The sequence below is a fragment of the Solanum lycopersicum genome, chromosome 7 (assembly GCF_036512215.1).
Source record: "Solanum lycopersicum chromosome 7, SLM_r2.1".
In the NCBI taxonomy this organism is placed as follows: domain Eukaryota; kingdom Viridiplantae; phylum Streptophyta; class Magnoliopsida; order Solanales; family Solanaceae; genus Solanum; species Solanum lycopersicum.
The window spans coordinates 8,162,551-8,177,225 of NC_090806.1; the positions used below are offsets into that span (position 1 = coordinate 8,162,551).

Below are 14,675 nucleotides of genomic sequence, written 5' to 3' on the forward strand. Positions count from 1 at the left end.
CGAACCCTTCCAATCTATCAATTATGTGTGCATAATTTATAAGTTAACGAGTCTAGGAATACTCATATTATTCTTTATCTAGTCTAGACCCAAAAGTTCACCTAATTCTATAAATAATTTCATAAAGTTCAAACGAAAAAGTAAATTTAATTTCCCGCATTTAGCATAACTTTAATGAAATTTAAATAATTCAATACACCTAATACTTATCTACCTATCTCAATATAAAAAAAAAAGTTTATAAGGTAAGAACACGATATAAATATGTAAAAATGAATGCCAATGGTCACAGTACCAGTGGCTACGAACCAACAACAACTCAACTATATCATATGCAAATTATAGCATATGCATACATCAGATTTACAGAACTCAGTGCATCCAATTTTCCACTACTTTAACACCAAATTATTTAGTATTTTAATTATTATTAAAATATATAGTAGTTAAATAAGTATATATTGCTATGCCCACATATAATAACAATAATAATTATATTTATAATAATCTAAGGAACATTAAAATCTTCCTACATTATGCAATCCACTTCCTGCATACCAACATGAAATTACCAGTACATTACTCCTTCTAATAATTCACTCATAATTGCCTTAATTGAATAACAAATTGCACTAATATGTGCAATTCCATACAACCATAATTAATTAATAACTGTTAACTAGGAGGCATACAACCATACTGGAACTTCCATTCTCTCCAATTAATTAAATTATAATAATATTTTACTCCTCACCTCACTATGATTTCAATAGCCTTTAATAATATTCTATACATATGCACCCTTTAACTTGATAACATAATATAATACTGTAATTGTTCCCTTGAAAACTCGTCCTATACGGCTACTTTATAATATAATATAATAATGTAATTGCCCCTTAAAAACTCGTCCTATACGGCTAATGTCATTGCCATTATTAAATTCTTAATCCTACAATCTATGTTCATACATATAAAATATACGAAGATTAATTTCTTACCTGAAATTGTCGTCCCTCTTGGAGGCTGCTCTGCAGTCTCCCTTTTCTTATTTTCTTCCTTTTTCTAAAGACAAACTTCTACCCTAATTATCATATAATTAACTATCCAATTTGATAAAAGTGACTCATTATTTATTTTAATTTTATTTTCCTAACCACTAACTAAATAAATTAGTAAAACTACCCCATTAATTTCATAGTTATAATTATGAAATAGTTCAAAATACCCATTAAGAATCTAACGAAAGATATTTTATAAACACAAGGCTTCAACTCAAAACGATCAAAAGGTTCCTTACAATAAATACCAATTTACCCACCGTTCGTCCTCGAACGATCAAAGAAAGGCAAGGCAAGAAAGGGTAGTTGTCTCAAAAGTTCATTGCGAAATAGTAGTACCCTTGGTCTTATATCAAAAGTGTTAAACCAATTAATTGAAGATCTACACCTCATCACAACAATGCCTTAAATGGGTCCATCTGACTACTCTAGGAATAATTATTGATGTATGTAAACTCAACTAACAACAAAACAATTTCTAATAATGGACTTTTTAACTGATCTATTATCCAACTAGACCTTGACACAACCATCTGAACAAATATTATCTAACATAACCACGATAAAATTTTAAAGCAAAAGTGGCTACAACCAGAAGTGGATTTTAACCAACTACCACACACTCATAATGCACAAACTATCACAGATCTTATCAGGATTTTCTTTTCACAACACAATCTCATCACAACCTTAAGTGATGAAAATATTAGCTTTAGACATCAATTACTCATCAAGGGAGACATATCTAACCCAGAGAAGAATGATATCAAGTAAACACCAACAAGGGATACACTTCAAAATGCAGAACCTCTAACATTACTCTTAGGCAATTGTAACTCTTCATAGCATGTCTTATATAGATTCTCATAAGCGAGTTTGTGCGTATAGAACTATTGATATATTTTAGCTATTCCAAACAACAGCAATTCTATAATAACTAAAAATGTCAAGTTTGCCCAACGATCCTACCCTATCAAGAGGACACAAGAGGATCTTTACATCCGATTCACCACTAGAAATCAACCCATAGATGTGAAAACACGTGAGGACGTAGAAAACGAATCATACTCTAAATCATACCCGAAATGAAGTAGTTGTTCATTCATCTGACTCTATCTCTTTGATTTTCTAGCTATCCACAATCACTGATTGCACACATACTTATTTTATCGAACCCTACATCCACTGAAGTCGACACTTTTAGTACTAACAAAGCATCATAACCACATCGATCATCTACCTTACTCCCAAACCACCATCATTATCTTCTATTTAAGCATTTCATGACAATTACGAGTTCCAAACAAGGCTACTAACATTATTTAAAATTTGATAGTACCTTTCCATCATGATAAACTATTAAATCAAACCTTAAGTCAACCTCACACCACTTTCACATATCATGCTTTAGCTACCCTTCTAAACCATCACATACCTCATGTCAACACATAGGAAATTTCTTGGTCATTCAAATTATTATGTATCCTATTAGCTCATAACCTCATTTCACCATTAAATATCTATGTAACACATCATAATATTCTATGTAATCACATCAATAGAGTAGTATTATTCCAACTCTAAATTCTTAATAACCATGTAGAATTATATTACACCTTATGCATCATTCTTAAGTCATCTATCCAAATTTGAGCAATCTACCCCATGTAAAATACTAAATTCTTCATGCCTCATTGTTTGCAATCCAAATCAAAACTCAATCTTTATAAAAGTCGATGATAAATTCTAGTAAGTCTATATCGAACTACTTCACATTTCACAGTCATATCTAAAATCATATGCAAAAATCAATACAACCATTAACTACAACCCATGGGTTTATACGAGAGGTCTTATTCCTTCACTTTTCTCAAATTCTTCTCATGGTGCAAAATTCTCCCTTCAATATATCAATATTCTTGTTTCTTTAGATCACTCATCGATCTCGTCCTTTTACCAACAACCCATGACATTTTACTTCACAAAATAGTAGAAAATCACAACCTTAGATACTCACAAGTCTTTATTACATACAAAATTTATTTAACCAACAAATTCTAATCATATACTTTCATCCCAATTCCAAATTCTCACAAATTTTTATTTTCCATCATGCTCAGTCCACCCTTTTATCACCATGAAGTGAACCTTTTCCTCGATCTAACACCTTAAACTTTGGTATACCAATCAAATTCAAGGGACTAACCCAATTTATATGCACTTTGTTGCTAAATCTTCGATTTACTTCACCCAAGTTTATCCACTAGGACTTTCTTTTCCCTATAAGTTTGTCATTTTAGTAACAATCTACCTTTTGAAGCGTAAGAATAAATCGTCAGTACTCGTTCAGAACCCTCAAGATACATTTCACAACCTAAAAGTATTAATATTGTACCAAAGATCCACCACTAAAATTTTCCTCTAAAATAATGCTCAACCACTAAAATTTTCCTTCAAAATAATGCTCAATCTAAGTTCTTGTAGTAATAAACTAGTTGGTTTCTCAGATGTGAATGCAACACTAAATCTTATTATCTGACCATGTCATACAACTAGTAACTCCTTTAGTAATTAGTATTCATACATGGCAATCGACGTACCTGTTTCCACATAACCCTAGTACTGCCACACCGTGAAAGTCCATTAGATACCTCACTAGAACACATCATACCTGTACCTATTATCGTACCCAAATAGCCCACATATTTCTAACCATTGAATAATTGCAAAACATTATCAAATATGTTCTCTCTCTAGACCAAAAAATTTGTTTTACTTCTTAGATCAATTCAATAACAAAAAATAACACACTTCCTAACTCTAACCAAGTAAGCATCGATGACTATCTCTAATATACCCTTACTCGATGAAGTCATAGTAGTGTCTTTATTAACCGACACTCGACATGAGACTACCACCACATTTTGCGATCGAGAAAATATATCTATTTCTAAGGACATATTTTTTTTCTTTCCGTTGTTGCTATTTCAACTTCAAATACTCTAGTAGTACCCATATTTGAAATAGAGTGAAGAAGTTCAGATACCAATTTGTATCACCAAGATACAATTTGGATTCAAGTAGTAGCACGAAAGAAAGAAAGAAATGAGCTTTCCTAAAGTCCTATAGCTTCTCGAAGAAAAGTAAAGGCGTCCCCTTACCGTTCCACAAGACTCTACTAGACTTGTCCTTGTGTGATGAGATCAACGAACCTAATGCTCTGATACCAAGTTTGTCACGACCCAAAATGAGCCGCGAGTGGCACCCACACTTAACTACCTAGCTGGAAGAACCAAGAAATTCAAATTCCAACATGTACCAATAATTCAACTGTGAATAACAAAATATTGCGGAAGCTCCAAAATTTATTAACTATCGTTTTCCAAAACCTAAAAGTCATCACAACAAGGACATCTAATCTCTAATTACTATGTCTAAGAGTATCAAAGACACCAAAATAAATGAACAAAATGGTATGTGTCCGAAAGTATAGAACATCATGTCATGAACGAAAGAATCCAACACGAGCATGAATGAATAGCTCACCCTGAATTCTGATATGCTGGAGACTGGCTAGAGTTGCGGACGAGTCGAAGTCGATGACACGTTTGCTGCACTACACAAATAATAAAGAGACAAAATACAAGTAGGGGCCAATAGAAGGAACACGTACTGAGTAGGTAGTATCGGACAACTCAAAATAGAAAGCAATATATATCGAATAATAATATAAAATCAACTACCACACTTAACTGGTGACAACAACAAGTACAAGAATCATTGGCAACAACACCAAACACACCCATGAGGACTCAAGCCTCCACACCATACTTATTTGGGAAATAGGTTCTTTGAATTTGAGTATATTATGTAATTCAAGATTCAACCTCTTTATTACTATCGTGTCGGAACCTGACACTCCGATCCCCTAATACTATGTGTCGGAACGTGACACCTGATCCTCTAATGCTACGTGTCGGAACGTGACACCCGATCCCCTAATACTACGTGTCAGAATGTGACACCCGATCCCCGAATGCTACGTGTCGGAACGTGACACCCGATCCCCTAATACTACGTGTCGGAACGTGAAACCCGATCCCCTAATGCTACGTGTCAGAACGTGACACCCGATCCCCTAATACTACGTGTCAGAACGTGACACCCGATCCCCTAATCTCATTGCTTTAGTTCATCAAGCCTCTTTTATGTCAATGCATCATCTTAATAAAGAGGGATAAGATTTAGGATTCCACAATCACAACATACAAACACACAATCAAGCATATAGAAGACTTTACAATACTACCCAATACATATCAATCGCTATTTAGAGTTTACTATGAAATAGCATAAACCATAACCTACCTCCACCGAAGAATCGAAGTCAAGAAACTAGTCCTTCAATGCTTTATTTTTCCTCGATGCCTCCGAACCCTTCCAATCTATCAATTATGTGTGCATAATTTATAAGTTAACGAGTCTAGGAATACTCATATTATTCTTTATCTAGTCTAGACCCAAAAGTTCACCTAATTCTATAAATAATTTCATAAAGTTTAAACCAAAGGGTAAATTTAATTTCCCCCATTTAGCATAACTTTAATGGAATTTAAATAATTCAATACACCTACTACTTAGCTACCTATCTCAATATATATATATATATATAAAATAGTTTATAAGGTAAGAACACGATATCAATATGTAAAAATGAATGCCAATGGTCACAGAACCAGTGGCTACGAACCAACAGCAACTCAACTATATCATATGCAAATTATAGCATATGCATACATTAGATTTACAGAACTTAATGCATCCAATTTTCCACTACTTCAACACTAAATTCTTTTGTATTTTAATTATTATTAAAATATATACTAGTTAAATAAGTATATATTGCTATGCCCACATATAGTAACAATAATAATTATATTTATAATAATCTAAGGAACATTAAAATCTTCCTACATTATGCAATCCACTTCTTGCATATCAACATGCAATTAACAGTACACTACTCCTAATAATTCACTCATAATTGCCTTAATTGCATAACAAATTGCACTAATATGTGCAGTTCCATACAACCATAATTAATTAATAACTGTTATCTAGGAGGCATACAACCATACTGCAACTTCCATTCTCTCAAATTAATTAAATAATAATAATATTTTACTCCTCACCTCACTATGAGTTCAATAGCCTTTAATAATATTCTTACATATGCACCCTTTAACTTTATAACATAATATAATACTGTAATTGTTCCCTTGAAAACTCGTCGTATACGGCTATATTATAATATAATATAATAATGTAATTTCCCCTTAAAAACTCGTCCTATACGGCTGATGTCATTGCCATTATTAAATTCTTAATCCTACAATCTACGTTCATACATATAAAATATAAATAGATTAATTTCTTACCTGAAATTGTCGTCCCTCTTCGAGGCTGCTCTGCAGTCTCCCTTTTCTTATTTTCTTCCTTTTTCTAAAAACAAACTTCTACCTTAATTATCATATAATCAACTATACAATTTGATAAAAAGACCCATTATTTATTTTAATATTATTTTCCTAACCACTAACTAAATAAATTAGTAAAACTACCCCATTAATTTCATAGTTATAATTATGAAATAGTTCAAAATACCCATTTAGAATCTAACGAAAGATATTTTATAAAACACAAGGCTTTAACTCTCAAAACGACCAAAAGGGTCTTTACAGCAGGTTTAGTATCATGCATATTATTTTGATCTCTCTTTCTAGGGGTGAAAACTCTATTCATCAAACTATTGTTCTGATTAATCAACATGAGGACAAAAAATATAATTTATATTCATTAGGGAATTCCACCGGCAATTAAAAAGTGGCGCAACATAAAAAAGTCTATTATCTTATTTAATCATATGTCCCAATAAAATTTATATGTGTTTATAATAAAAGTAGAACCGATATATACATATAATATATGAGTTTAAAACGTAGCATTAGCTAACAGATCCCATAGCTCCTAAATTCTCAAAGAACACATAACTTCTAAATTCAGATATATTTCTATAAAAATTTAAGAATTCATAATAAATCTAACCTATTTTCTCAGCAGTGAACTAGGCAGTACCAACAAAGCTTCAGATATATCTCATCAAGAACATATTTTGAACCATAATAAATTTAAATGTCTCTGTTATGGACACAAACCAACAAAAACAAAATAAAGAATTATAAAGAAATAAAAGCTTAAAGTAGTAGTTTAATGATGATGTGATAAGAATTCAAAATTTAAGAATTTTATGATACTACTTGAGCTTATCAGCACATGACCAAAATGAAATCCAAATTCAAGTATTTGAAGGACAAACTTAGGGATAGAGTTCCTTGAGCAGGAATCGAAAGTATCTATTTGAATTTTGAATAAAAATTGTTCGACTATCAGAAAATCAATTCTTTAGATTAGAGAAACAAACTCTCAAAAAAATCATTGTCATATTTTCATGATTGGCCAGTTCAAAACAAAAGATAGAGGATTATAGCAATACATTTTTGCATAAAAATAATCATGCATAGTCCTGCCAATACTGAGATATGGGTGGATATATTTTTAAAGAAGACAGAGAGAGAGATGGAGTGTAGGGGCTGATGAGAAGTAGGTTTTAGGAGGTTTTGTTTTGAGAAATGTAATATAACCTAATTCTAAAGGGCTTCTATGTTTTGGGGTCTAATTTTGGACAAATTTTGAGTTGCATTGTGGAAAAAAGAAGATGGGCCAATTGACTGAATAGTTAGAACTGTTTTGGCCGAATTAGGTAATTTTTTTCCTTGATATTAATTCGTTTGTCCTACTAATTTAACATATTTTATAAAAAGTTTCATATGTAACAAATTGAAAAATACGCATGGTTATGAACCTACTAAACTCAAAAGGAAGATGGTAGATGAAATGGAATTTGTTGTACAGTGATATAGATGATTCAAACGGAGGTATATACCTACAAAGGAGAGGTATAAAATAATAACAACACAAATATTGGAACATCCCTTCTTATATGAAGGTTCTCATGAGCGACATCTATATATGATTGGACGATACACTTGATGTCACTCAAAAAGAAAGAAAATTGTGGAATTTAAATAAGCCTAGTATTCCATAATTAGCTTTCATGTTAAATGACATCATATATATCATCACATCATATATTTGTTTCCACTCTGTGTTATGAAAATCAGAAATTACTGGTTGTAATAAATCATTCAGAAACACGAAGTTCACTGAGATTTTCAGAACAAGTAAGTAAGATGAACAAAAATTTATTTGAAAAAAAAAAATAGTTGAATCTGTTAAAACTTACTAGAATCGAATGCACTTTTTAATAATTTAAGAAGAAAATCAAGTCCACTGAATTCACAGTGTCCCCTTAAAGAAATTATTCCCCTCTAGTATACGAGCTTCAATTTGGAATATAACCTCCCAGGGTAAAATGATCTTAATTAGTAGAGTATAGATACCAAAAACTCTACTGTCAGTGAATCAATCCACAGCACGAATGTACACGAAGAAATATGTGCTTTTAAGAAGAAGGAAGATCAGAAAATTTGTAGGGAAATATTGTGAAGACTGAATGATATTTATAGGCAAGAAGAATGTATTCTGAAAGGTTGCAACCCTTTCAGAATTTACACGACCATTAATGAAAGGTTGCAAACTTTCAAATGGTATTGACTATTCTTGAAAGTTGCAACCTTTCAGAACAGTCATGGAGGAAATTTTTAAATATAACGGAATTTAAAACGGGTCGCGCACGCAGATTCGAGTCGGGTCGGGTTAACTAAAAGGTTGAAAACATTTTGGTTAACTTCTGTTATCAACTAATTAATTGAAAATAATTTTTGGCCATTTAATTAATTAGTTAAACAATTAAAATAAAATTTATCCAAAAAATTATCTCTCAATCGATCATTTTCCGAAGCCGAAGCGAGCGACGACGACGATGGCGCGAGGGGGTCCCTCTTTCCAACACTTTTAACAATTAATAGGATTGTTTAATTATTTAAACTCTCCTATTTTCATTTTCATTACCGATGAGGGACTATTGCCTTTTTTTACATTAAAGCATTAGAGGACTTTTCAAGTTCCCAACCTTTCAAGTTCTAAACTTTTCAAATTCCTCTCCTTCCCTCTATTTCCAATCATTTCTTACTACATACCCAACAATCCCCCACATTTATAGGGAATAGTTATAAAATAGGAATGCACGAACAATAGTGTACTTTACAAGCAATGATTAACTGCATCTAGATAAGTAGGTTTCCCCTTAGACTTTCCGTAGTGAACATATGTCGGATATACTCGGGCAATCGGTAGATGTGATATCTTTGAACCGTCAAACTTTGGTGTATACCTAGACAACCATATGTCACACAATTAACCCTTTACTGTTTATGATTCTTACGGTTGTGATTGTTTCAACCATGAACACCTCCTGGTTTCATGAGTGTATAGAAAATAGACTTTTGACATAAAATTCTCTTTGAAGCGGCTTCCACTTCACACTCACATAGGTTATTTCTAACCGTGTCATCTCGTAGATACACTATTTGGTCAAATCTACCAAACTGAGCAAATCATTAAAAACTTTAAGCTTTAATACCTCATTAACAAGCCTTAAAGTCTAACCTTTTCCTGAACATTGTCTTCATCATGAGAATGGATTTAGTTAATTGACAATGTCGAACCGTCAGCCACAACTTTGTTTTTCTCCTTGAATCTAGCTCTTGGGATCTCCAGTCTGCTAGATAGAGTTACCTTCATGCTGACTTGTCCTAAGCCGTAAACCCATTCCCTTAGATGATCTTTCAACTGCCTCTCTCATTAAGCCTTTCGTTAGTGGATCTAACACATTATCGCTTGACTTTACATAGTCAATTGTGATAATTTCACTAGAGCAGTTGTCTTACGGTGTTATGTCTACGTCGTATATGACGAGACTTCCCGTTGTACATAACTCTCCCTGCCCTACCTTTTGTTGCTTGACTATCGCAATGTATGCAAATTGGTCCAACAGGTTTGGGCCAGAACGGAATATCCTCTAGGAAATTCCGGAGCCATTCCGCTTCTTCACCAGCCTTATCCAAAGCAATGAATTCAAATTTCATTGTGGAGCGAGCAATACATGTCTATTTGGAAGATTTCCAAGAGACAGCTCCTCCACCAAGTATGAATACATAACCACTTGTGGATTTTATATTATTTAACCCGGTGATCCAATGTGCATCACTATATCCTTCAATCACAGCAGGATATTTATTATAATGCAAAGCAAAATGTTGTGTCCAATTTAGATAACCCAACACACGTTCAATAGCTATCCAGTGAGTTTGATTAGGATTACTAGTGTACCGACTCAGTTTACTAATAGCACATACTATATCTGGTCGCCTGCAATTCATAATATACATCAAACATCCCAACACTCTGGCATATTCCAATTGAGAGTCACTTTGACCTTCATTCTTTTTAAATGTACAACTTAAATCAATTGGAGTTTTGACTACATTGAAATTCAAGTAATTGAACTTATCCAATACTTTTTCAATATAATGAGATTGAGATAATGCTAGTCCCTGGGGAGATTTGATAATCCTGACCCCAAGATAAAATCAGCAACTCCTAAGTCTTTCATATCGAACTTGCTGGACAACATGCTCTTAGTAGCATTTATATCATCAATTTCTTTACTCATTATTAACATGTCATCAACATACAAACAAATAATGACTTCATGATTCATAACTTTTTATTGTAAACACATTTATCACATTCATTAATCTTGAATCCATTTGCCAACATTATTTGATCAAATTTTGCATGAAATTGTTTGGGCGCTTGCTTGAGTCCATAATGTGACGTCACAAGTCTGCACACTTTCTTTTCTTTATCAGGAACTATAAACCCTTCAGGGTGTTCCATGTAGATTTCTTCCTATAACTCTTTATTTAAGAAGACTTTCTTTACATTCATTTGGTGGATTTTAAGATCATGCACTCTTGCTAGTGCTATTAACATCCTAATTGATGTTATTCTTGTTACTAGAGAGTATGTCTCAAAATAGTCCAGACCTTCCTTTTGTCTCTACCCTTTGACTACAAGTCTAGCCTTAAATTTGTCAATAGTCCCATCAGGTTTCATTTTCCTTTTAAAGATCCACTTTGATCCTAAAGGTTTATTTGCTGGAGGAAGATTAGTCAATTCCTAAGTGATTGCTTAAAATTGATTCAATGTCACTATTGACTGTTTCTTTCCAATAAGTTGACTCTAACGGAGACATAGTTGCATTAAATGTTTGAGGCTCATTTTCAAGCAATAGGTCTACAAAATCTGGTCAGAATGAAACAGATTTTCGTTGTCGAGTACTTCACCTAGGTTATTGACTAGTTAGAATATTTTCCATTGATTCTTCTCGTGGTCGTTTAGGTCTTTCACTTGTTGACTCATTTTTTCAGTTTTATACGGATAAATATTTTCAAAAAACTTTGCATTATTTGATTCAATTATCATATTAACATGAATCTCAGGATTATCAGATTTGTGAACCAAAAATCGACAGGCTTTACTATTCACAGCATACCCAATAAAGACATAATCTATTGTTTTGGGTCCAATTTTAACCCTCTTCGGTAAAGGAACCACTACCTTGGCTAAACACCCCCACACTTTGAAATATTTCAAGTTGGGTTTTCTTCCTTTCTACAACTCATACGGAATTGATTCTGTTTTTCGATGGGGTACTCTATTGAGTATTTTATTGGTTGTAAGGATGGCTTCCTCCCAAAGATTTCGCGGTGAACCAAAATTGATCATTAAGGCATTCATCATTTCCTTTAATGTTCTGTTCTTCCATTCTGCCAAACCATTTGACTGTGGTGTATAAGGTGCAGTAGTTTGATGAATAATACCATATCCCAAACATATCTCTGCAAAAGGAGATTCATATTCTCAACCCCTATCACTCCGAATCATTTTTATCTTTAGATTCAATTGGTTTTCCACTTCATTTTGTATTTCTTAAATGCATCAATTGCTTCATACTTACTATTAAGCCAATATACATAACAACATTGAGTGCAGTCATCAATAAAAGTTATAAAATACTTTTTTCCACCACGAGATGATGTTGACTTCATATCGCATATATCTGTGTGAATTAAGCCTAAAGTTTTAGAATTTCTTTCAACAGACTTGTAAGGATGTTTAACAAACTTACTTTCCACACAAATTTCACATTTCGACTTATCGCATTTAAAATTAGGCAATACTTCTAGATTAACCAATTTTCGCAAGGCTTTGTAATTTACATGTCCCAAACGGGCATGCCATAAATCACTTAACTCCAATAAGTAAACAGAAGCAGCATTTTTATTAATACTGTCAACAACCATTACATTTAGTTTGAAAAGACCCTCATTGAGGTAACTCTTTCCTATGAACATTTCATTCTTACTTATTACAGCTTTATCACTAACTAGGACACACTTAAACCCGTTCTTAACGAGTAGTGCGGCAAAAACTAAATTCTTCCAAATAGTAGGGAAATGCAGAACATTGTTCAAAGTCAACACCTTGCCAGATATCATTTTCAACATTACTTTCCCAGTTCATGCAATCCTTGCTGTTGTTGTGTTTCCCATGAATAAATCTTCATTGTACTCAGCAGGAGCGTACGTTGCAAAGGCTGCTTTCGCAGAGCATATACGTCTAGTGGCACATGAGTCGAGAAACCACTCCTTGGAATTTCCAACTAAGTTACACTCCGATATCATTGCACACAAGTCATCTGCATCTTCCATCTTTTCCACGATGTTTGCTTGACTTTTGCCTTTGCCTTTGTTTTTGTCGTTTCTTGGAGCATGACGATTAGAACATCTATGACCAGCCTTGCCACAATTATAACAGTTGCCTTTGAATTTCTTCTTGGCCTGTTCTGACTTCTGCCCGTTGGACTTCTTTCTCTTTTTATCTTTGGTAGGAGCTTCCTCAATAATATTAACTCCAATGATTGTTGAACTCTTACGCGACTTCTTTTTGGCATTTTTGTTATCTTCCTCAATCTTGAGCTGAATCACAACATCTTCAAGCTTCATTTCTTTACGCTTGTGCTTTACATAATTCTTGAAATCGTTTCACAAAAGAGGAAACTTCTCGATCATTGCAGCCACTTGAAAAGTTTCATTTACTACCATATCTTCAGTAATCAGATCATGGAGAATAAGTTGAAGTTCCTGCCCTTGTGATCCAATAGTGTTACTCTCTACTATTTTATAGTCTAAAAACTTTGCGACCACAAACTTTTCCAAGCATGCATCTTCTGTCTTATATTTCTTCTCAAGTGCATTCCACAACTCTTTTGAAGTTTTTATTCCACTATAGACATTATATAAGTCATCCACTAAATCACTCAAAATGTAACCTTTACATAGGAAGTCTGACTATTTCCATGCTTCAACAATCATAATTTTTTCTCGTCTAGCATATCATCAACAGGAACTGGAGTATCTTCACTTGTAAATTTCTGCAGACCAAGAGTGGTAAGCAAGAAAAATACTCGTTGCTGCCATCCTTTGGAACTCACACCTGTGAATTTACCCGGTTTCTCTACTTGTGATACAAGAGTTCGGGTTGGTGCAGTAACAGCCACTGTAACACAAGTGTTTTCCATTTCTGATAAACAAAATTAATACAATATAAGTAAGAAATAAACTATAATTGCAGACTGAAAGGAGTATAAATCACAAAGATTTTTGTCTCCACCAGAAACACAGATTTAATAATTTCCTTAAGATTGTTTCTACTCTTGTTATGAAAATCAGAAATTACTGGTTGTAATAAATCATTCAGAAACACGAAGTAACTGAGATTTTCAAAACCATTAAGTAAGATGAACAGAAATTTATTTGGAAAAAAAATAATTGAATCTGTAAAAACTTACCAGAATCGAATACTCTTTTTAATAATTTAGGAAGAAAATCAAGTCCACTGAATTCACTGTGTCCCCTTAAGGAAATTATTCCACTCAAGTATCCGAGGTTTGATTTGGAATATCACCTCCAAGGGTAAAATGATCTTAATCACTAGAGTACAGATACCAAAAACTCTAGTGTGAGCGAATCAATCCTCAGCAGGAAAGTACACGAAGAAATATGTGTTTTTAAGAAGAAGGAAGATCAGAAAATTCGTAGGGAAATAATCTGAAGATTGAATGTTATTTATTGGCAAGAAGAATATATTCTGAAAGGATGCAACCCTTTCAGAATTGACACGACCATTAATGAAGGGTTGTAAACTTTCAAATGGTATTGACTATTCCTGAAAGTTGCAACCTTTCAGAACAGTCATGGAGGAAATTTTTAAATATAACGGAATTTAAAACATGTCACGCGCGCGGATCTGAGTCGGGTCGGGTTAACTAAAAAGTTGAAAACATTTCGGTTAACTTCTGTTATCAACTAATTAATTGAAAATAATTTTTGGCCATTTAATTTATTAAATAAATAATTAAAATAATTTGTCCAAAAAATTATCTCTCGATCGATCATTTGCCAAAGC

The 14,675-nt window shown here is 33.1% G+C and overlaps 1 protein-coding gene across 1 annotated transcript; it reads right to left on the reverse strand.

Moving 5' to 3' along the window:
- Window positions 1–12,505: 12,505 nt before the first annotated feature.
- On the reverse strand, window positions 12,506–13,780 carry LOC138337276 (uncharacterized). The gene has a single exon (XM_069287182.1). It carries the CDS (start codon window positions 13,211–13,213, stop codon window positions 12,728–12,730), a length of 486 nt encoding a protein of 161 aa, XP_069143283.1. The 5' UTR covers window positions 13,214–13,780; the 3' UTR covers window positions 12,506–12,727.
- Between the last annotated feature and the right edge of the window lie 895 nt (window positions 13,781–14,675).